The sequence below is a fragment of the Zeus faber genome, assembly GCF_960531495.2.
Source record: "Zeus faber genome assembly, chromosome: 18".
Taxonomy (NCBI): Eukaryota; Metazoa; Chordata; class Actinopteri; order Zeiformes; family Zeidae; genus Zeus; species Zeus faber.
In genome coordinates, this window is record NC_137210.1 from 16,363,595 (window position 1) to 16,385,330 (window position 21,736).

General features: G+C 41.5%; 2 protein-coding genes across 2 annotated transcripts; both read right to left on the reverse strand.

Annotated features, from left to right (window-relative positions):
* Positions 1 to 792: 792 nt before the first annotated feature.
* On the reverse strand, positions 793 to 20,042 carry hoxd3a (homeobox D3a; the record flags this gene model as incomplete). The annotated part of the gene is made up of 4 exons (XM_080018534.1): positions 19,796 to 20,042; positions 4,196 to 4,255; positions 2,094 to 2,637; positions 793 to 1,535 (listed from the first exon to the last, which is right to left on the reverse strand). The coding sequence occupies exons 3-4, from the start codon at positions 2,530 to 2,532 to the stop codon at positions 793 to 795; spliced, it is 1,182 nt and encodes a 393-aa protein (XP_079874660.1). The 5' UTR covers positions 2,533 to 2,637; positions 4,196 to 4,255; positions 19,796 to 20,042.
* Positions 11,798 to 13,434, reverse strand: hoxd4a (homeobox D4a). Its single transcript, XM_080018535.1, has 2 exons — positions 12,754 to 13,434; positions 11,798 to 12,258 (listed from the first exon to the last, which is right to left on the reverse strand). Exons 1-2 carry the CDS (start codon positions 13,160 to 13,162, stop codon positions 11,957 to 11,959), a joined length of 711 nt encoding a protein of 236 aa, XP_079874661.1. The 5' UTR covers positions 13,163 to 13,434; the 3' UTR covers positions 11,798 to 11,956.
* Positions 20,043 to 21,736: the final 1,694 nt, after the last annotated feature.

A 21,736-nucleotide genomic window follows, 5' to 3' on the forward strand; every position in this document is an offset into this window, starting at 1 on the left:
ATGAAATAACATGATCGTCAAAGTAAATTAGCATTATGAACTGTACGCAAAATGACATGCTGGTGTGTTAAATTTGTAATGCCTAATATTCATACTTCGATAGTCTACGTTTTGCTTAGCATAGAGGTTTGACACAAGTTGAACCGTGGACATATAGTGATGTTCACACACTATAAAATATCCAATTTATCCCAGATTTACAATTGGAAATGATCTTTTTCCAACGTCACATTGCGAGCAAATAGCATTTACCAAAACCCTGTTTCACCATCTCCAAGTGCACTGATCCAACCAATCTTACAAAAAATCCACATATATAAATATTCGCGTATAAACGATAAATAATGTGCAATACGAACGTAATTAAATAATAAATAGGCTATATGCTAGTACAAGAGATAACGCAACATAATAAAAATAAATAAATTAGATGAGGAAAATGCGACATTGACGAACAGACATAAATTCCCCTAAAAGTCCTAAAGATGGGCAGCTATAATGTCGTGATATACAGACTTACCTTCAAGTAGTAATGGTAATTTAGTCTCCAAATAGCGCATTGCACTTGAAACAAAAGGGAACAACTGACAACCAGGCTGCCCTTTGCGCATCAATTGTGAAGGGAAAAAAATTGACAAAGCAGTATTTAGAAAATAATTACACAATAGCATTAATACCAATATCAATAATACTGTAATAATACACAGGACTCACGCGGAGTGTTATCAACAGACTAGTGAGGTAATAAAAGAGCGCAACATCATTTTGGCACAAACACATGGGAACCACATCTTACAAATGCGTGAGTTTGGGGGCTTCCTGAATCCTTCCCTGAGAGGCTTGGTGCGAGGTGAGGTCCGTGTACGTAGGGTGGGGGTCGCAGGGTCCGTGGTGGTGGTTGCCCGGGATCTGGGCCGCGCAGCTGTAGTCCACGCTGGTGGACGACGGGTGGGGGAGATGGCCGAGGTTGAACATGGGCCCCGAGGCCGGCATGGAGTCCACAAAGTTCCCGCCCACGTACACGGGGCTGCCTTGTAAATTGGGGTTGGCAAAGCCGCCGTTGCTCTGCATGCCGTGGTGCTCGTACTCGGAACCGGGGTAGCGTTTCTGCTGCGGGATGCAGCCGCCCAGCGGGGCCGTGTAGGCGGCCAGGCCGTACATGTTCTGCTGGGGCTTGGCGAAGGACGGGGGCGAGGGCGCGTCGTAGCTCAGGCTGTTTGGGAGCTGGCCAGAATATCCAATGTGATTGGGGCCACTCAGCGGCGGACTCCGGTCCGGGGAGTGCCCCAGGGGAGAGTGCATGATCCCCTTGGACTTCTGGTCCTTCTTGTACTTCATCCTCCGGTTTTGAAACCAGATCTTTATTTGGCGCTCGGTGAGATTCAGCAGGTTCGCCATCTCCACTCTGCGTGGGCGGCAGAGGTACCTGTTAAAGTGGAACTCCTTCTCCAGCTCCACGAGCTGGGCACTGGTGTACGCAGTCCTGACCCGCTTGGAGGCGGGTCCTGGGGGGCTTTTTTCATCACTGACCTCACCTGTGGATGGACAGTGAAACAGATAAATGAGACCCTATCTCCATATTGGTTCGCCGGCTTTGTGCAACAACTGATTGATTGACTCAAATAAAGGAAAAGTTGAAGGAGGAAGATGCACCTGATATGGCCTCTAATAACCCTCCCATGACTCCGGCCCACCCCCTAGCCAGGACACCCATACCCGCACGCGCTCGCGCACGCAGAAACACACACACACACACACACACACACACGCGTATAGAGTCGTCAAGAAAAATCTTTAAAAATAAGATTAGTGGGGATTATGTAAATTTTAAACAGCACTTTACGTTATTATTAAATTATGGGAGTATGGAAGACGAATATATTTGAAAATCACCTATTCAAGTAAAAACAGCATTAAAGCCTTTCGGATTATGAGGACACAAATTGTGTTATTTAAAAGCATATATGCACACACACACACACGCACACACACACACACACACACATACGCACACTCTCTCTCTATCGGTCTTGGTCTTACTCTCTCTTTGTGTGTGAATGAATTACTACAATTCCCAGGCTTCCTAATACTACCTGAATTTGTGCAGCTGTTCCCTTTTTGCTTTGCATTTTGCCGGGATTCCTTCATCCACGGGAATATTTGCTTTGTAATCACTGGTGTGGAGGGGTTCGCAGCACTGCTGGAGGGGGATTTCTTCTTCTGGGAAGATGAACTGGTGGAGTTGGGTGGAGAGGCGGACAGTGGAGGTGCTTGCTGCTCCCCAATGCTGGCTGGCTGGCTGCTGCTCTGGCTGCCGCCCTGCCGCATGCAGTCTCCATTCAGGTCAGTGTCTTTCAGGGTCGGTGGCCGAACAGCGGTGGTCTGGATGGGGCAAACTGTGGCCTGATAATCAGCCTCCATGTTGGACGTGGCGTAGGATTGATGGCCGGGGCCATAACTGTACGAGTCTGGTTTTGGGTAAGAGTAGCCTCCAAAAAGTCCAGAGTTATCGTAATAAGATGCTTTCTGCATTTTGTAGATTCAAAGCCAAGAAGCCTGCAGAGCAACTCTATCCAATGGCATGGGTGATGCTCTGTCACGTGACGGGTGTTTCCCACTGGAGCTCCTCAGTGTGACCTGCAACAGAAGAGTTTCTCACTAAATGTGGACACATTTAAGGATATTGACCATCACAATGTAATTTCCAGATCAAAAACATTCCAGAAAGAAAATCCTCATAGTACTGGAGTTAAATGGACAGCTGTCTGCCGAGCCCAGTTTAACTACTTTGGGACAGGAGATAGTTAAAGTTTAACTAGTGTTAAAAGAGCTCTTTGCAGGCTGTAGGAATCCCCCAGCAAACGCGCTGAATCAGCATTCACACACGCACACAATACCCCTTTCACTAATCACAGGACCTCACAAAACCCACCCAGCATTGTTGCCTCCCAGAAATGTAACCCATCAGGGCTATTTAAATACCGTATTTAATGGCCACATGAGTTATATTCTGGTTTAATCTGTTTATATTGCTTGTGTAGGATTTTGTTGGATGGACTTAAAAACGCCTTATAATGTGTGTGTGTGTGTGTGTGTGTGTGTGTGTGTGTGTGTGTTTTGTTTGGGATGGGGGTTATAGAATGTGTGTGCGCGGTAGAAATAATGTCATTACCTAATTTCTCTCACAAATATTTGGCAGATTTTTTTTCGTATGTAGCGTCCACAGAGTAGACATTTGAAGCAGCTTCCATTCCAATTTAATGTAATAATGAATAATTAAGTAATATTTTAACGTGCTTATTATCAAATGTCAGAAAGCCTGTGTGTGTTATTGTACTTTTAGGCATCTATATATATATATATATACATATACATATATATATATATATTATATTACATTTCACTGCATATATGTATGGAAGTATGTATATGTATGTGACAAATAAAAATCTTGAATCTTGAATCTAATTTTTATTTATTTATTTACAAATATCCTACTGTATGTTGGTGGCCGAAGGAGGTGAATTCTTCTCGCCTTGCATAACAATTGCACCTGTCAATGTGGACCGCAGCAAAATTTATGACCGCAAATGTTCTGCTTGTAAACGCCTGGAGAGGACTGAAAGGCCCAACACTTCTCACGTGGCGTAAAACCAAGCGTAGGTGGAAGGCAAGCACAAGAATTTATACCCGGTGTGCCCCGCTTTAGTGGATCTTATAAACCAAGCCTCCACTCTGCTGCAGCAGAGTTGTCCATCTGCAGCCAAAGACGCAGAGTAAATGGAAGTCCTTCTTTGTCAGTGAGGGGAATTAGGCCTATCCGTGCAAAACGCACTTGGTAGCTTGTTAAAAAGTCGAAATTGTGCGATAAAGAATGCATTTGTATTATTTCCAGGTGTGCAGCTATATTTGCCAGTGGCGTAAAAGAATGAAAAGGTACGTTTTCCATTGTACTTTGTCTCTTGCTCGTTCCCAGCCCAGTATTAAACTCAGATGAGTGGTGGTCTGAGCGTTCATGCGTGCACGTTAAAATGGTATTTTCCGTGCATGTAGTACACAGTGAATTTGGTTTGATATTGATATAGGCCTAAAGGTAGTGAACCTCAAATCGTACAGTGGAATGTTTTTTTTCATTAATATTTTTCATTAATTTTTAATCGGTTATTTCTCATTTTCTTCATTAAATGAATCTCACCGTGATTGGCGCAGATGTGTTTTCTCTTCCTCACACATACATCACTGCTTCCACCTCGACCTGAGAGAGAACCAAATACATTGCATATTATTATGTAAAGCATTTTTTTCTATACAAATAATATATGCATATATACATAAGTAAGTATATATATATATATATATATATATATATATATATATATATATATATACAAAAAATAATTCTAATAAAGTTTGGACTAAGTGAGCATTATTATGACAGAACATGATAATGCACAGCCTGAAAACACAAGACGGTTGATTAATATGAAATATTTAAATCAAAGAAGGACAAAAAATGAAATATTAAGAAAATACAAATTTGACCTTTAATGATAATAATAAAACAATTATTTGATCAATATTTAATTTCTAAATTTTGTCAGAATTAACGCGCTGAGAATGGGGGAGCGCTGTGGTTGCAATTCAGATTTGGAAGGGAAATAACTGGGCTAAAGGGATCCCAGTGAAATGCCTTGCATGTGCACTTTTGAACAAAGGGCAAGAAATATTTAGCAGTCATAAGCTTTTCGTGTGACCTGTGGGTCAATCAGCGTTAACACAAAGTTTAATGAACAACGAGCAGATCCTACTCAAATAAGCCTCCAAGAAACCCAAGCTCCTCTTTTTTTTTTAACACCGGTGCCCCGAAGCGACGAGGAGGCACACGGTCATGGGGAAGAAGAGAAGACGAAACTGGAGGAAATGAAGATATCACCCCTCTGAAATAATCCGTTAAATATTTGCAGTTGGAGTCCGAGGATCTCCAGGGGGACGGAATGGAATAATCTCGAATAACTGGACAATTTACTGTGGATCTGTGAATTCCCCTCGATATGGAATATTTAAAGATTGCGGAGAGTCGCACTACCGGCTCTAAGTCTTAAGTGCTTTTCAATATATAGTGTCCTTCTAGTACCACACATTGTCGTCTTTTCAAACCAGAGTGTTTTTCGCCCACGCATTGTTACGGTAAGTTTGGTCCACACAATGGGTTAACTCAGTCCACCGCTTCTCTTGGTGAGCCCACTGAACACGTCACTATTTCCAGAAAAATAGAAAATGAAAATAAAAATATAAAATTACTTTAGTGATTGAAAGGATTCATTAATTTGGAAAGTATTATTGCATCAACTGTGGTATTTTTCAGGAGAGCACGGGACTGTCGCCAAGTTGTATTTTTAATTTTATTTTTATTATTATATAATAATAATTTCCTTTATTATTTGCAAATAAAAATGCAGGCCATGGAATTGGGATTTTCTCTATCTTGGATGTTAACCGAATGAGTAAATATTTTGGCCATTTAACCTGCATGGCCGATTCATCACAATAAAACATTTGTTGGCCTGTTGTTGCTTTCAAGGAAAGACGCACAAACCCACAGTGTTAAAATAATAAGTAGGCTATTACACTGGTAAGGGGCGAAAAAAAGGAATGTTCTGGAATTTAAGATAATGTTAAATATATTGTAAAACCATGCATATGTAAAAAGGGGAAATATAAAACTATTCCTTAATACTCCTTAACATCCTGAAATAAGTTTCATATAATAAGGAATCAGTCAAATAACCAAAAATGAACTTAACTGATCAAGTCCCTCAAAGTTCAATGAAAAAATAATAATAATCTCCATTGGATCGTCATCAAAAGCGGCAATACCCCAAATATCCAATGTGAATGCATGTGAAATACGACATTGCAGGTTAACAAAGCCATAGTTGAAACCACATAAATCAAGGCTAACGCCACCTCGACGATAAGACAACAAATTAATGTGATGTACGATCCGGGAGACAAAATGAAAAGTTCCTCTCGTACTCCTTCCTCCCAGTAAGCATCCATGATGCAAAACCATCTAGTCCAAATCTGTCAGCTGCATTTGAAAATGGTTATTCAAAATAATGAATAAGGCTTCGAAATGGTAAAGTAGGCCTATAGCCCCCCTGATTATACATGCATACAGTGTATTAATAAGGATTTCCTTCGTGGATTAAATAAATCACATTTATTTCCTTGCATTGTATTAACCTATGGTTAAAGGTTGCATTTTGTCATGCAATTGCTTACCTGTGAATCAATTCATCATAGACCCAATTCCTTCCCATGCAGCCTCCAGAATAAATCCTTCACCCTTCTCTGCAGACAATGCTGTCCTAAACCTGATCTTGCTGTTTTTCAGACATTTCCATGTACCAATGCAGACAGTATTCCCGATAGAATGGACGGACTCGCATTCAACCACCAATAAAAAAAAAGCGGAGCAGGTATCCTCATTCCCCCCTCCAAAAAAAACCCTCCCTGGCAATCAATCAGCGATTTGAAAATACACAGATATATACAGTATAGAGGTTTGGAGCTGTAACATTAGGGTTTGGGGGGTGTTTCGGATCCCTTATGATGACAAATAAAGGGACTGCCTTAAGATACAAGCACATTTGTTCACGTGATCTCGCGGCAGATTGTGCGTTTTCATGCTGCTTCTTCCAACCAAGCCTCACGAATCCATTTTGATAAAGGGTGGCGTTTATTTTCACATCTGAGCTGCGTGGAGAAAAATATCCTCTGGCTTCTTCTTTTTCCCTTTTCCCCTTTTCCCCTTTTCAATTGTTAATCCTGTAATTTTCACGGAGAGCAACAACTGTGGGGAACGGTTGTCCGGATTAACCAGCAATATGTGTGCGCACTATTATATCATGTTATTTCTCCTCTGATTTCAAACCCTGCTTTTGTGCGCAGCCTTGAAATACGACACAACGATATAAAACCAGTTTTAAGACATTTAACAAAATCATGCAGGGGAGACTAATGAAGTAGATATGGCAGTGTTGCACCATATGGATCTCCATGAATCTAGTTTGGTGCACTTTGATTCTTGTTGTCTTATTTTGCAACAATGGGGCGAATGGGTTATTCACTGAGGCTGCAATTGTATTCAAATAAACCACTATAAGCCCTTTGTTCTGTGTGTCTATATTCTGACAATGTCCCTCTCAAAAGAATGGGAGTCATGTTTTCTTATATATATATATATATATATATATATATGTGTGTGTGTGTGTGTGTGTGTGTGTGTGTGTGTGTGTGTGTGTGTGTGTGTGTGTGTGTGTGTGTGTGTATATATGTATGTTTTGGGATGAGTGTTAACGCAAAGAATATATACACACATATATATATATATATATATATTTGGAGAAATTGTATTTTTCAGCCCGGAGTGCATGGAGTACTGAGCAGCAGGTAAGTGCTCCTGCTCGGGCAGAGGATGCGGGGCTGCTGGCCGTCGCAGCATATGTTCGGTGGGTAATAAAAGTGAAAGATTTACAGTTTTCGCCCGGCCCCCCAACAGCCTGACACCCTTTAAGGAATTACTGAGAATGATTTACAACGAAAAAGAAAGGGCTGTCAGCCTGGCCAAACTTCTACAACTCTCAGAAATGAAATAAAAAAATAAATAAAAAAAATAAACATTATAATTCCCTATTGACAATAAAATTATTATTCATCGCAATAAATACACCGCACACTAAATCTCCACAGATAAAAGAGACGAGTTTCAAACACAGGGAAATGGTTTATGAGCACCTATTGTGCCACTGAGAAATATTTTTGGATCAATCATCTTTTCTTTTCTCTTTTTTAGACTACGGCATTTTAACACCTTTATGCAACCCGCGAGCGAGATTTTAGAGTCATACAAGCTGCAGTTTATCCGGATCAAACATTCAGTGATAAATTCCATTGGCCTTCTGCGAATAAAAAAAGACATTTTGCGATTTAAGATTTGGCAAAAACAAGCTCTAAACACACACACGCGCGCACGCACCCACACCCACACATACACACACACACACACACAGACACACACACACACACACTTGCACACACACACACACACACACACACACAAACCGGAGCGCGAGAACAAACCACTAGAATAAACCTCCTGGAATAAATCTGCTCGGAGCGCACCCATCAAAAGGGCGCGATATATCAAGCATTTGACAGATATGGTCATTTAACAACACAGGGGACAGAAACATGCGGATGTATTTACCTACCAAGCATCCATCGCCGCGGATGTTGCGCTAAAGTGCGGCGCCGGTACAGTTGCGCCGGGTTTCGTTGCACCGTTCGGATATTATTTTCTTGGGATCTCTTCAGTTTTCAAGTCTGATAGAGTCCTCGCGATTAATGACGACGCCGTGTTTCGTTTCGCGTGGGGGGTGGGTGGGTGGGGGGGGGGGGGGGTTCACGAGCTGCATTAATTATTTAGAGCGTCACGTGGTGCGGGGAAGGAGAGCCGAGCGGTTTAGTCTGAGAATTATATCTCACAATGCAGCCGGCTCGCTTTAATGCAATCTGTTGGGGGCTTCTTGTCTGGCTCGCGGTGGAGAGGAGAGAGGAGAACGGCCGGCCGGGGGGCCGGGGGGGGGGGGGGGGGGGGGGAATCAAACATGGCCGTGCACGCGAGGCGGGCTGCGGGACGCGGAAACGCGGCAGTGCGGTGTCATTGGACGTGGCACTGCCTCTGGCTTCCCGTTCGTTTTTGTGCGTTCCGACGTGCGGGTCAGGGTGGCGCCGCGCGGCTCGGTCGCACCGACCGGCCCCGGTTGAGCGTTCTCGGTCGTGTGATGTCAGAGAAAAGGAGGGAGGGGGTGGACAAAACATGCATCCCATTTGTTTTTCCCACATCCGTCGTTATTATCAGCAACCCACCACTTTGCAATGGGATAAATAAAGTCGGATTTCCTTTGCATTATTGAATGCCTAATACGTGCACTCTTCTCACAGTTGTGCAAGCATCGACATCGAGCATCGTCCCCTCCCCCCTCCCCGGGTCCTCAGCCTCCACTATCTGTTATTACAGCAGGATCACTACTGGTGGCATCATCTTTGTTTTGGCACCTCTCTCGGGGAGCGCGCGCGCACGTGCCACCACGAAATAGCGCGTGTTTGCGCTTTATGAACCGCACACGCTCGCGCGCACACACGCGCGCGCGCACACACGCACACACACATACACGCACGCAGGCAATTCGGGTGGGGGCGGTCTCGAAAGTCGCCGAAAAACCTTCAAATACAAGATTAGTTTGAAAATTGATCCAAGAGATAGTGAATCAGAAGATGCATACATTTTTAAATGACTTATTAAATGCTTAAAAAAACAGCATTAAAGCCTTTCAGATTACGAGGACAATAAATGTGCCCTGACAATATGTGTGGAACTACAGTGGGTACGGATATGTAAACACCGCCCAAGAATTAGAGAGTTTGTAATTTTGTAATAAATAAATTGTAATTTTCTCAATCTTTAAGGATGTTCTGGTGTACACTCGTTTTGTTGAAATAAAATGTTAGACCCGTGCGTGTCATCAGTATATAGACACAAGTATTGCACATTCAAACACAAAGCCTTGTGCTGTGTCCTGCATAATGGCTGCTTGGTGAATTAGCTTTGGTTTGCTTGGTTGCAGTCCAGTAGCAGCATGCATTCATTCTAAAATGTTTAATGGGTTCAGCAATTTGTAAGAATTGAATATTTCCAAGGCAAAGCAGGGCACTGTTTGTGGTAACAGGCTACTACACAACAAAGACCGATGAAAATGTTAATGGGAACGCGTATTTTCTTTTTAAATAAAGGATCTACAAAAGACCCACAGAATTATGGAGATGATTATTTCTCTCGGGGTTTCGTGTATTTTGTTCAAATCAAAAAAAACCAAAATGGAAACGAAAATAGCAAATAAGCAATTTCCCTTTATCCTCTAACGTGACAATGGATCAACCACTGAAATGCACAATATGCCATCTACAGATTTGGAGGTAACATTATGGATTTGGTGTGTTTCGGGACATTTATTGATGAAGAATACAATTTATTTATATCTTGATTTAACTCACATACACAGTATGGACCACATTCCCATTGGATAGAACGGGTGGTGCAATTGTTTGTGGTTCTTTTAAGGCGATAATTTGGGAGACTGTATACGCGGTATTAATAGAAACCTTCAGGGGCTAATATTCCTATTGGAAAGACCTTTTTTTTTTTTCCTCGACACAAATCATTTTATTTTAAGTGCCACGAAATAAGAGTGAAGAAAGAGACTAAATGGAGTGGCGAATTTGAAACTCCTGATTTGGTTCGCCACACGCGCATGTTGTCGCGCCTACGGGTGTTTTGCAGCCACCGAAGTAGTGTATGTTATAGCATAACATATTTGGTAGAAATCTTTATTTTTTTCCCAATATACTTTTCACATCTGGATGCACAATACAAGGTAGAAGACCATGACAAAAATAAAATAAAATAAAATAGGAGATTGCATACTGACATGAGACAAATTAATACATTGGAAAAAAGGAGAGGCTGCATCGAGTAAAAAATATCTTTTCAACACTTTTACATTTGGGGCACTCACGCACTGACCGTTCTCTTCCAATGGTGTGGGGATTTTTTCGGAATCAATGGGGGGTAGAGGTCACTCCTCCGGGCTGAAATGTGTCTAAGGAATGGAAGAGGTGTCCTCTGGATGAACCTGCACTGCTGCTTTGTCGAACTTCGGCTCAAATACCTTTACAAGCTTTCATCGTCGGACTTCAGAAGGAAAAGTCCCTTTCGTATTGGAACAGTCCCTTGCTTCTTCTTGGTTTTGTCCTATGACAGTGATGGAATAATACTCGCATATCTGTCTTGAAACGTGACGTGAATGCCCCCCCGTTTGGTAGGTTTGGTGCAAATGGGTGTAAATGATTACATTTCCAAAGTTAATCAAGAACATTGACAAAATAAATGCATAAAATGCATGCGAATAATGCACAAAAATTTCAAATCAATTTGCCGTTTTTCAAAAAAGCAAATTGATTTATTTTTTACTCTAATGTAGGCCTTATGCTACAAGAAAACGTACAATTCTTTGATCAAATAAATAACGACAAATTGTCCAATACTTAAAGGAAAAAAATATATAAAAATAAAAATGAAATAAAAAATATTACTTTTCTAAATATTCCGAAATATATCCTCGGTAAGGAATATCTCATAAAAAAGGTGTTTTAATGCCATGCACGAACAACAGACCTCAGCTCGGACGAACCTCTGAAAATATACGATGTTTACAAAGATGTCAAGAGAGATTTATAACCGAATAAGGGCACTCAGGATAGTATTCAGACAGGAATGTCTCAGGAATGTTTCGGCAATATTTAGCAAATTGCTCAATGCTTCGTTGTACAAAATAAGTTAAAAGTTGCGAGACACAAAGAAACGTAGAGCTGCACTATTTTGATTTACGAAACGAGGGTTTTGTAGTCGTGTTTAAATATGCAAATAGGTTTACCCACCCCAACAAAATTCGTTGCGTGTTTCGGCCTTGGAATTAAAATAAAATAAAAATGTGCGGTGCTGTATTTGAACAAACACAGTTTGATCCAAAAACGCGCAACTTCAGACGCGACTGAGCGCACGCGAGGAGAGCGTGATAAAATCGGGTAGATAAAGAAAAGTTCGTTTCGTTTGCGTTTCCTCTTTGAGGAGTCAGATATATAGAGGTTGGGTTCTATATATATAGAGAGAGGTTATATCTTGCACACCTCCTTTATATCGAAACGTATTCCTGACACTTGGCTCGTTTTATTTAATTGAAATAGAAATGGCTTGAAACGACATAGGCCCATGCACAAGTCAAACACAACCTTTGTCTTATGTACAGGTATAGTCGAAATCCTTTTTGTTCTTCTATAAAGTTGTGATATCGGTATGGCTGTCCTTCTGAATGCCCTGCAGATGGCCGGGGGCTGGCGCGCAGGACCTTCCCTTGGTGTTGGGCAGTTTGTGGTCCTTCTTCCATTTCATCCTTCTGTTCTGGAACCAGATTTTGATCTGCCGCTCCGAGAGACAAAGAGTGTGTGCGATCTCGATCCTCCGCCGCCTGGTCAGATACCTGTTAAAATGAAATTCCTTCTCCAGCTCCAAAACCTGCTGCCGGGTGTACGCGGTTCTTGAGCGCTTGGGTTCTGGTCCTGAGTAATCCGGGTTCACTGTTGTGGTGGTGGGGTGGAAAAAACAAAAAAAAAAACAAATGTGCGCCAAATGTCATTTCCAGTGCAGGGTAAACAAAAACAACACAGCACAATATCATTCTCAAACTTTTTAGGTCAACAGACGACACGAAAACAACACCAGGGGGGAATAAATGTGTCTGCAGATTAAAAATAAATGAATAAACAATATTTCGCTTGAATGTATGAGCACCATTACAATCAGTCAAGAGGTGATTTTCACCTAGTGGTCTATTTCCTACGCAATAAAAATTTACGACTTGTGTAATTGGCAAGGCCTTCAAAGACACCCATAAATATTACACTGAATGAATTCAGGAGTAGCTAGAAATTGCGCACACACACACATGCACACACAAACGCACACACACACATGCACACACACCCATACACACACACACGCACACACACACACACACACATACACACACACACACACGGAAAGAAAATAGAGTGAAAGAAGTGAAATCTCACCAGTAGTTACGTGGACCTTCTTCATCCAGGGATAAACTACCGCAGGCTGCTTGGCTTGTGTACCATGTTGGCTCTTTGTGTTTTGTTGCTGTCCACATGTCCGGGGACCGGTCACTTGGACCGGGGAGCCCGGCTCGGTCTGTCCGGGCAAAGGGCTCGGCTGGCCGGGTCTCTCGTGCACATGACCCCGTGGCTGCACCGGAGAGTCCCGCACGGTGCTGCAGCCGAAGGGCTCCGCGTAGTTTGTCCGTGTGTAGAGTCCTGGATGCTGGAAGTCCTGTGAGTCCTGCGAGGGGCTGTAGAAGTCCGAGCCCTGATCGGGTATGTAGTTATTCTGAGAATATTCCTCGCAGGGAGGAAATTTGGGATCCACATATTTTGAGTTGACCATATACGAACTCATGGCCATTAATTTCTGAAGGTAGAAAATACTAATTTTTCTCGAGTTGTCTTTTTTCCTCCCTCCATAAAGCCCTCCTACTTGGTGTCAACTGAATAAAGTTAACAGACCATGTGACCACGTTGGCCAATGGAGGGGATGATGTCCCATCAACGAGTAAACATACACACCAAAAGCAATTTTGTCTAACTTTATTGAAACATTACCCTTGGTGCAAAAACATTTAGAAAACAAAACATTTAAAGATATTATGAAGAATTAAATAGTTGATATTAAACACCACCTCCAAATCGTACTTTGATATCCTAATTCATAATTATAACCATGCAACGAGATTATGGAGGCTATAGCTTTTTATTTTATATATTTTTTGTCTTCTATTTTTCTTTCCAAGTTCTGAAGCGTGCAACTTGGAGGCATGGTGTTGGACAGAGAACCAGACAAAAGCTACAAAAAGCCCCTTGGCATAAAAGAATGGAATGATGACTGCAGGGGGACAATTGATGAGGACTGTCTTTGTCAAGAAGGGGTCATCCAAAAGTTACAGGAATCTCATCACTTCATCTGCTCCCCCCCTTGTCACAAAGACCCAGTGTCTAAACAGTGTAGGGATGTAAAAAAGTTGTATCATAAAAAAAAATTTAAAAAACGAACAATTTGATTGTATTAATAGATCCATTATGGCATTAACTCTCAGTGTGATTATGGAAACGTTCCTTCTCCCTCATTTATTTTTGTGTCCTTGGGCTCCTTGAAAGAAGCTTGTAAATCCTAATAATAATTATTATGATGTATTATGATGTATTGTGATGTATTATGATATCATTATTATTATTATTATTATTATTATTATTATTATTATTAATAATACTAATAATAATAATAATACTAATAATAATTGATTGTTTCTTATCTATTTGTTTGTTTTTTGTTTATTTATTCATGTATGTATGTATGTATGTATGTATGTATGTATGTATGTATGTATGTATGTATTTATTTATTTATTATTTTCTTTTTTTCTTATTTATTTTCGTATTTGTTTATCATTATTATTATTATTATTATTATTATTATTATTATTATTATTATTATTATTATTATTATTATCCTCATTATCAACTCAACCTCGTAGCTCTTTACTTGCAAAGTGACACCTCGGCTGTATGAAGTGAGAAATGATAATGGACAGCAAAAAAAAGTCAATAAATCGAGGTTTTTTCATCGACCATATACTCCCCTAGAACTGAATCTGTGACTCTGCTTTCATCACACAAATTCGGTTCTACAGGGTATATATAGACGACGGAATGCTGTTCTTTACATTGACATCGGTCCTAAATATAGGTGTCTCGTGAAACAACAAAAAAAAACAGAATAAGAACCTATATACAAGCTCACCTTTTCAGCTGCAACAGTGAATGAAATACAGGCCTACATGCATGCCTGCATATGGATTTTTTTCCCCTATTACTCTTTACTTTGATTTCCACAACACTGTAAAATACAGAAAGAGCAACACCAGCACCTCGGTGAATATGGTCAAACAAGTTTTAAGAAAGACTCTTTCTTTACCACTTTCCGAAAGATGACGCTGGAGGCCACTGGGGTCACGCAATATCATTAACAAACATATCAAAAAAGCTCAATTTTTCCCCCTTCGCGCTGACATCTCAAAGAGTGAAAAAGTTAAGTTAATTCTTCTTGGCCACTGGCAAGCCCCCATGGTGAGCGTTGCACATTCTCGAAACAGTATTTGCAGACTAAAATATAAAATAACACGGCTTGGCTTAAATCCAGATCATTCACTGACGCTATAGGGCCTCGATCATGATTTCCCATTGAGGTCAAGGACATAGAATACGTTTCACCCACATTGTGCAGAATGCAAAAGCACGCAACCCAACAGAACCAACAAGGCCCAGCGCAACGAGGATATCACAGTGATTTAAATACTTTTCTGAACGTGGGAATCTTTTAGATAACAAATAAATAACTTGAGGTGACCGTGAGCCACCAAAACAGCATTCCTGTTACTGTGAGAGGATGAGGAGCTCAACTTTCGATGTAAATATTCCAATTATGGCTCAGGATGATGTGACGAGTCCCTTGGATTCGATGAAAGACTGTCAGTCACAATGGACAGTTATTTTTATTCCATTTAAAATGAAAATGTCCGAATCAAACTAGACAGACTTTTTCTAAGAGACGGGAAATAATAACACGTGTACTCTTCTGGGGTATTCTGATGGTAATGTATGATTTAGCAAGTGTCTGAAGAAAAAAGAAAAACGTACACTGAAGCTTTTTCCGTTCAGTACATTAAGTTGATTTACATTTAAATGTCCATTAAAGCCTAAGACTACACCGATGTAGACATTGTCCAGTTGATGTGCGTATTTCTGCATACTCTTGAGAGATTTCGTTATTTATCTGTATTAAATGTATACAGGCCTACCGTACGGCGTTGCTGCTGTTTTAGTCTAATTCGTTTCCTAAAAGAACATTTTTAAATTAGTCAGACAAGCTGACCTGTCTCTCACCTTCAGCTCGTTCAGACGGGTCAAAGTTGAGACGCGGGCTTGTCTGAACACTGGTCACTCTGGTCAGCGGTTCATAAAGTGTCGCCGGGTCCTTTACAATAAATAGTGAAGTTGTTTTGCCGACTGCTTATTTGAGAGCAGATGTCGAAGATAAAATTCCAACAGTTTTGTTCCCATCGAAACGGGCCTGCAGGTTCGCCTTTAACCCTCGCGTCAGCGCGGACCGAGGGGCATAACATTCGAGGGCCTTCGTTTATTTTACGATGAAATCGTTCTGACGTCGCCTTTCGTTTGACAACAAATTTCCCGAGCAAGGACTGGGCTCCACGTGCTCGTGTCTTAATCGCAATAAACAAACCGACATTGAAACAACAGGCTGTTGCTTCGATCGCACTTTATTTGAGCAGGACGTCTTAACGTTAATTAATTGTTAGTATCGAAATGTATAATACATTTATTAGACCTTTTATGTGTGCGCGCGCGTGTGTGTGTGTGTGTGTGTGTGTGTGTGTGTGTGTGTGTGTGTGTGCACATATATATATATATGTGTGTGTGTGTGTGTGTGTGTGTGTGTGTGTGTGTGTGTATATACACACACACACACACACACACACGCACAGAGACACACACACACACACACACACACACACACACATACATACACACTCACACAAATCTTAAATCGTATAGATTTTAACGACGGGTCTCGGACAACTGTGTGATAGCTGAGTTGAATATATACCAGGATATAAAAGTGATCCTCAGCGGCTCTCCTGCAGTCCAATAAACACATTTCAAAGGCCCACATACAATAGTCGAGGAAGTCTTTTGCAAACATCGACATCCAATGAGCTCCCATCATTTCCAGCGGAAAAGCTGCGGGACCTTCCTCCCCCGTCCAGACGGCTCGCGCCGCTTCCCGCGAACCCTAGGCGTGCCGCGCGAGCCCTGATGACATCACCGCCGCGCGTGCCGCCGGCACACGGTGAAAACGGGAGCTTTACCGGGGCCCGCGGCGCGCCTCCACGCCCCGTCCCCAAATCCGCTCGGTGGCTCGCGGACCGATTCCAAGCCCCGTTTCCCGAAACCGTCCGCGCGCCCTGACTAATACACAATGAGGATGATATTTTGGCTGCTCAAGTCCCCGGCCATAAAACAAACTTTAATGGCGTCACGTGCTCGCGCGCAGCCACTCACGGCGGCGCCTCGCGCCATCAATAATCCTGCAAGTTGCGCTTCTGCACAGCGCGGGGATGCCCCCGCAATTAAAAGCGACGCGCACCGACCCACGAAGCCATAGTTTACAGGGACTGCGACTTTGACGCGGGTGGGCGTGGGATTTCACCAACAGAGTCACAAACACTTTGCATGGGCCTCGTGAGTCTATGAGTCCTGGTTACGATTGACCTGTTTTGTCTAAAAAAAAACGTCTTTGCCCGTGAACATGCTTTTAAAGTATGTGGCCGACGGTTGGAGCAGGTCTGCTAGTCATTCTGAGTTGTTGCCAAAATGTTTTTTTTTGTTTTTTTTTTGTTTTTTTTTACCTGCATCAACATCCAGCCACGTGGATTTATGTTGCCCAGCGGTTCCCAGACAAGCCCATGTGCAAATGCGTTCAATTCAATGTCGCGTAGCCCCCTTTCCCCCTGTCCCAACTCAGGCTCAATCCTGTCAGTGGAAAGTATGTACATGCATTCATATGTGGGAAGTTCTCTACAGGAAAATATGCTGTGCAAAAATAGTCCAAATAGCCAACCAATACCAATATACATGAAGCAGGTAAGACCTACTAGTTCTCAAAGGTCTTGCATGCAGACTTGTATAAGATAATTCATATTCTGTATTGGCTTCACCTCGCTCTGTTCCACATTATTTAAGACCTGTTCCATGGGAACCATCGTCCAAATTAAGGCAGCATAACGGACACTGCAAAGATTTACACTCACACTTAGCCCCTGACCAAGGCCCTGGCAGCAAGTAATGGAGAAATTTTATGATCTGCAGAGAACCGCATTTGACAAAATACCCCAGCACTTCCCTCCAGCCACTTCTCTAAACTGGAATTAGCATCGATGAGTTGAAGGTGTACAGGGAAAATTGAAGGTGTATGTATTTGGCTCTGGAATCCGACCCGAGCTCAATTAATCACACCTCCACCCATTGACCACTATGAATTTCAGTAATGGTATCCTCTCCTAAACACTTGTCACATCACATCTAACATTCGAAATGCTTTTTCACCACACACAACTTATAGCGACATCACATTACACAGCATTACACACACACACACGCACGCACGCACACACGCGCACGCACACACACATGAATAAGTAAAAAATATCCATATTTGGCTATGTATAATGTATTGTATTGTATAATATGTATTGGCTGCAATGCAGGCTTTTTGGTCAAGTTTATCACTTATTTAAGTACAGCAATTTAAATAGAGGTATTTCTTCAGAAAAAAAATAAAGAATATGTTGATTTTTAAGGCAGATTCAGCTGTATTTCAAAATGTGAGTTACAGGCTACTGGGTGGAAATGGGACTGAGTGTTGGGCAATAGCGCCTCCTGCTGGCACTTTGAACACTTTCCCTTTCAGGTCTCATTCATTGGGCTACACAGCTATTTGGAACATGATAGTCTCTTTAATGCCAGTGTTTCTCAGGTAGACAATATCAATGAAGGGACCAGCTCCTCAAGGGGAGGGAGGGAAATGCTAACACAGTAAATTAAGAAAGAAACATTCAATATTTTCCTCCTGTGGGTAGTGTTTCCATATGTATGAAAACACACAACAAATATCTGTCAATACAATGAGAGGCAACAGTTACATGAATCCCCCAATATTCTAATAAGTGAACTAATTATATTTCAACTTGCAAGGATTACTGGGAGTAATATGACTAGAAGAAATGGAGTAAAGGAGAAATAACTTCTTACAAACCAGAAAAAACTGTAGGTTTACAACAACCCTACTGAAACTGTAGTTAAATTACATAGGCCAGTTTAAACCTAACCTTCAAATACGGAAGACACTGTGACGATGGAGCACATTAAATTATATGGTTGAATGATATCATCTTTTTCTCATGCTTTTTTTTCTCTCTGCGGTTCTTTTGGGATCCATTTTGCCGCATTGCAGTGAGGCAGTAAATACTTTCGCAGCTGGCTGTCAGGCAGCACTGAAATACTGTCTTTGTTCAGGGCATCCCATCTCCAAGCAGCTGCAAACTACTATCAGAACTCTAATCCAGTCTCCATGTTTCATTTAAGAAAGCTAAACATAATGTTTCTGTTTGTTATAAGCAACTGGTGTGTTATTTATGGCATTAAAATGATGAATTCATTCAAATGTGTGAAGGGCATGAAAGAATGTCAAGACGTACTATAGGCCTCTTTTAATAGAGATATTATTATACAGGATGAATCAATGATTACCCTGAGTCTAGTGGTCTGTTTCCAATGACTAACACTTTCAGCCTGCACTGGAATGATTTTACAGGGAGCCTAATAAAATGACGTTGGTTCCAATATGTTAAATATGTTATATATAAAAATAATATATTGGCAGGTCCAAAAAATATGTGCAAAACTGACACCATCATCGTTGAACATATATATGAACACATATACTGTATGTATGTATGTATGTATGTGTGTGTGTGTGTGTGTGTGTGTGTGTGTGTGTGTGTGTGTGTGTGTGTGTATGTATGTATGTATGTATGTATGTATGTATGTATGTATCTATCTATCTATCTATCTATCTATCTATCTATCTATCTATCTATCTATCTGTATCCAGTGTAATCATGCACTTCCATGTACACCTCTAAACATTTAAATATATATTTGATCGTCAGGAAAATGTATTTAGAATATCTATTTCCCTTTTCAAAAGCTAATTCCTTCATTATTTTGAAACTGTTTGGTCGAATTTGCATAAAGGAAATGGAAAGCTCGCCTCGATTTATCAACGTCTCCCCGAACAGTATGTAAACAATGTATTTCAACACACGCTGGACGTATGAAATCAGACTTAAGCTGCGGGATGGATAGAAAAATAAACACAATATGATGACGCAAAAACACTTACCCAAAGGCGGCTGGGCGTAATCCATATTGTTTCTCACACTCTCGTCTGCGCGACGACGCATCTGCTGCGGCTCCGCACGGTCCACGCGCGTCTGGTCTCGTGGAAGAGGTCACGCACAAAAAGTTCCTTCCGTCCAAACGAATGAGCGCGAGGATGTCGCAGATACGTGCATCGTTTTGGGTTTTTTTTTTTTATGTTGTTTTTTTTTTTGTTTTTTTTAAACAGACAGGAGACTGGGACGCATGGGTTTGAGCAGCATAGAGGCAGAATGCAGTGGGGAAAGCCGCCTGGGAAATGAGGAAAAGGGCCGTGAAGACGCTCGCCTCTCACACATGACCAGTGGCATCCAATGACAGGCGATGGAGGCACATAAAAAAAGGTTTATTGCCAAGTTGTAAATTGTCGTCTCACAAAAAAAGGAATTCGGACTGCAGCAATTCTCCCCCCATGTTTGCACATAATAGCAGACGCCTCTGGAAAAAAAAGAGAAACAAAAAAAGCGCTCTTTTGTTGGAAATGCTTGCGGGGGGGGGGGGGGGGGGGAGGCCCCCTTCGTTTAAAATCGAGTTATTTGCTCTTGAGCTTTGCTCTTGAAAACGTTGTATTAATTGAAACTACCAAATGTTCCGTTTGTTTGTTTTTAAATTTGTCGCGATTGTTCTACGAAATGTGCCATTTTTACGTATAATAGCTCCCATGAAGCCTCCAAACATCCCACCAGGCCTATGCGTGCTGCGGTTAAAACTATCCAATGATAAAAAACCGTTTCATTTGTTATTCAATGTTATATTCACTCCAGCAATGTTAAACAAATCCTTGTATTACGCATTACAGGCAAGACATCCGCGAGGCGGCTGTGTTGTCGCAGCGACAATAAAATGTGCAACGCTGCATAGGCCCGAAATGGAACGCTGCGTCGTTGGAAAGAACACAAACAAACGTCCAATCAACGTCGAACGTTCCAATCGTTCGTGGATTTTTGGATTTGACTATAATGTGTACGGGTGTGGGATATTTCGCTAGTCACGAGATTTTGACCCCACGACGAACGGGATACAACCAGTGTTACGTGAATGTGCGACATGAATACAAATAAAATAAAATAAAATAAAATAAAATAAAATAAAATAAAATAAAATGAAAGCAAGACGGCAAAAACTCAACTTTCCAATTTATTACAGAAAAGCCAGTGGCAGGGCAGGCAGGGCCGGAAGAAGGAAGTAGGGATTCTTGTCGTTTTATTCTCTTTCATTTGGTTTCATGCCAACGTCAACGCTGGAAATTTATAGTCAGTGACGGCCAGCCCCCCCCCCCCCCCCCCCCCCCTCCATGCTGTTGTGGTTCCTTATGGAGGCTGTGCGTTACATTACTTCTAGGGTTGCAGGACTTAAACGACTCTGCTATGATTAGTCTTTTTTTTTTCGAATGAAATCCATGACGAAACATGCTATTTTCAGAATAAATGAATGAATAGATCAAAAGCGAATACGCCTCTCTCTTCGCCAATCTGAATGTATGACGTGCGGTCGTTCCCTCATTTGTAGTGCTGTTTAAAACCTGTTTAAAAATGCCTTGCGCATGCGCAGTGCAGGGGGACGGCGGGCGGCTCAACGCTCACATGGTGAGAGGATGTCCTTTGATCAGGTAAAGCGAAACGGCTGTGGGATGCTACGACCCGTTTCCACGCTGATAATGAAGCCACGTCCAAAACATATACTGGGCTATTTGTTTATTTTGGGGAAAAAAGACATATATTATCTTTTAGTTATTTTTGGTGAAATGGCACGTTGAAGATAATGTGATGTAATATAAAAACGATTAAATTGAAAACAGAAATATGCTCTTAAGTTGTTTTTGTTCTATCTGTGCCTGTTTTGGAAGGATCTACAATGATCTAAAATCTAAAATCTAAATTAATAATCAACTATCTACAGTGGTAAA

Bases quoted from the DNA above. Each gene is read 5' to 3' on its own strand.
- hoxd4a (XM_080018535.1), bottom strand. From the start codon at position 13,162: ATGGCCATGAGTTCGTATATGGTCAACTCAAAATATGTGGATCCCAAA. The intron at 12,259-12,753 runs GTGAGATTTCAC...CCACCACAACAG, and splicing joins GAAGGTCCACGTAACTACTG to TGAACCCGGATTACTCAGGA.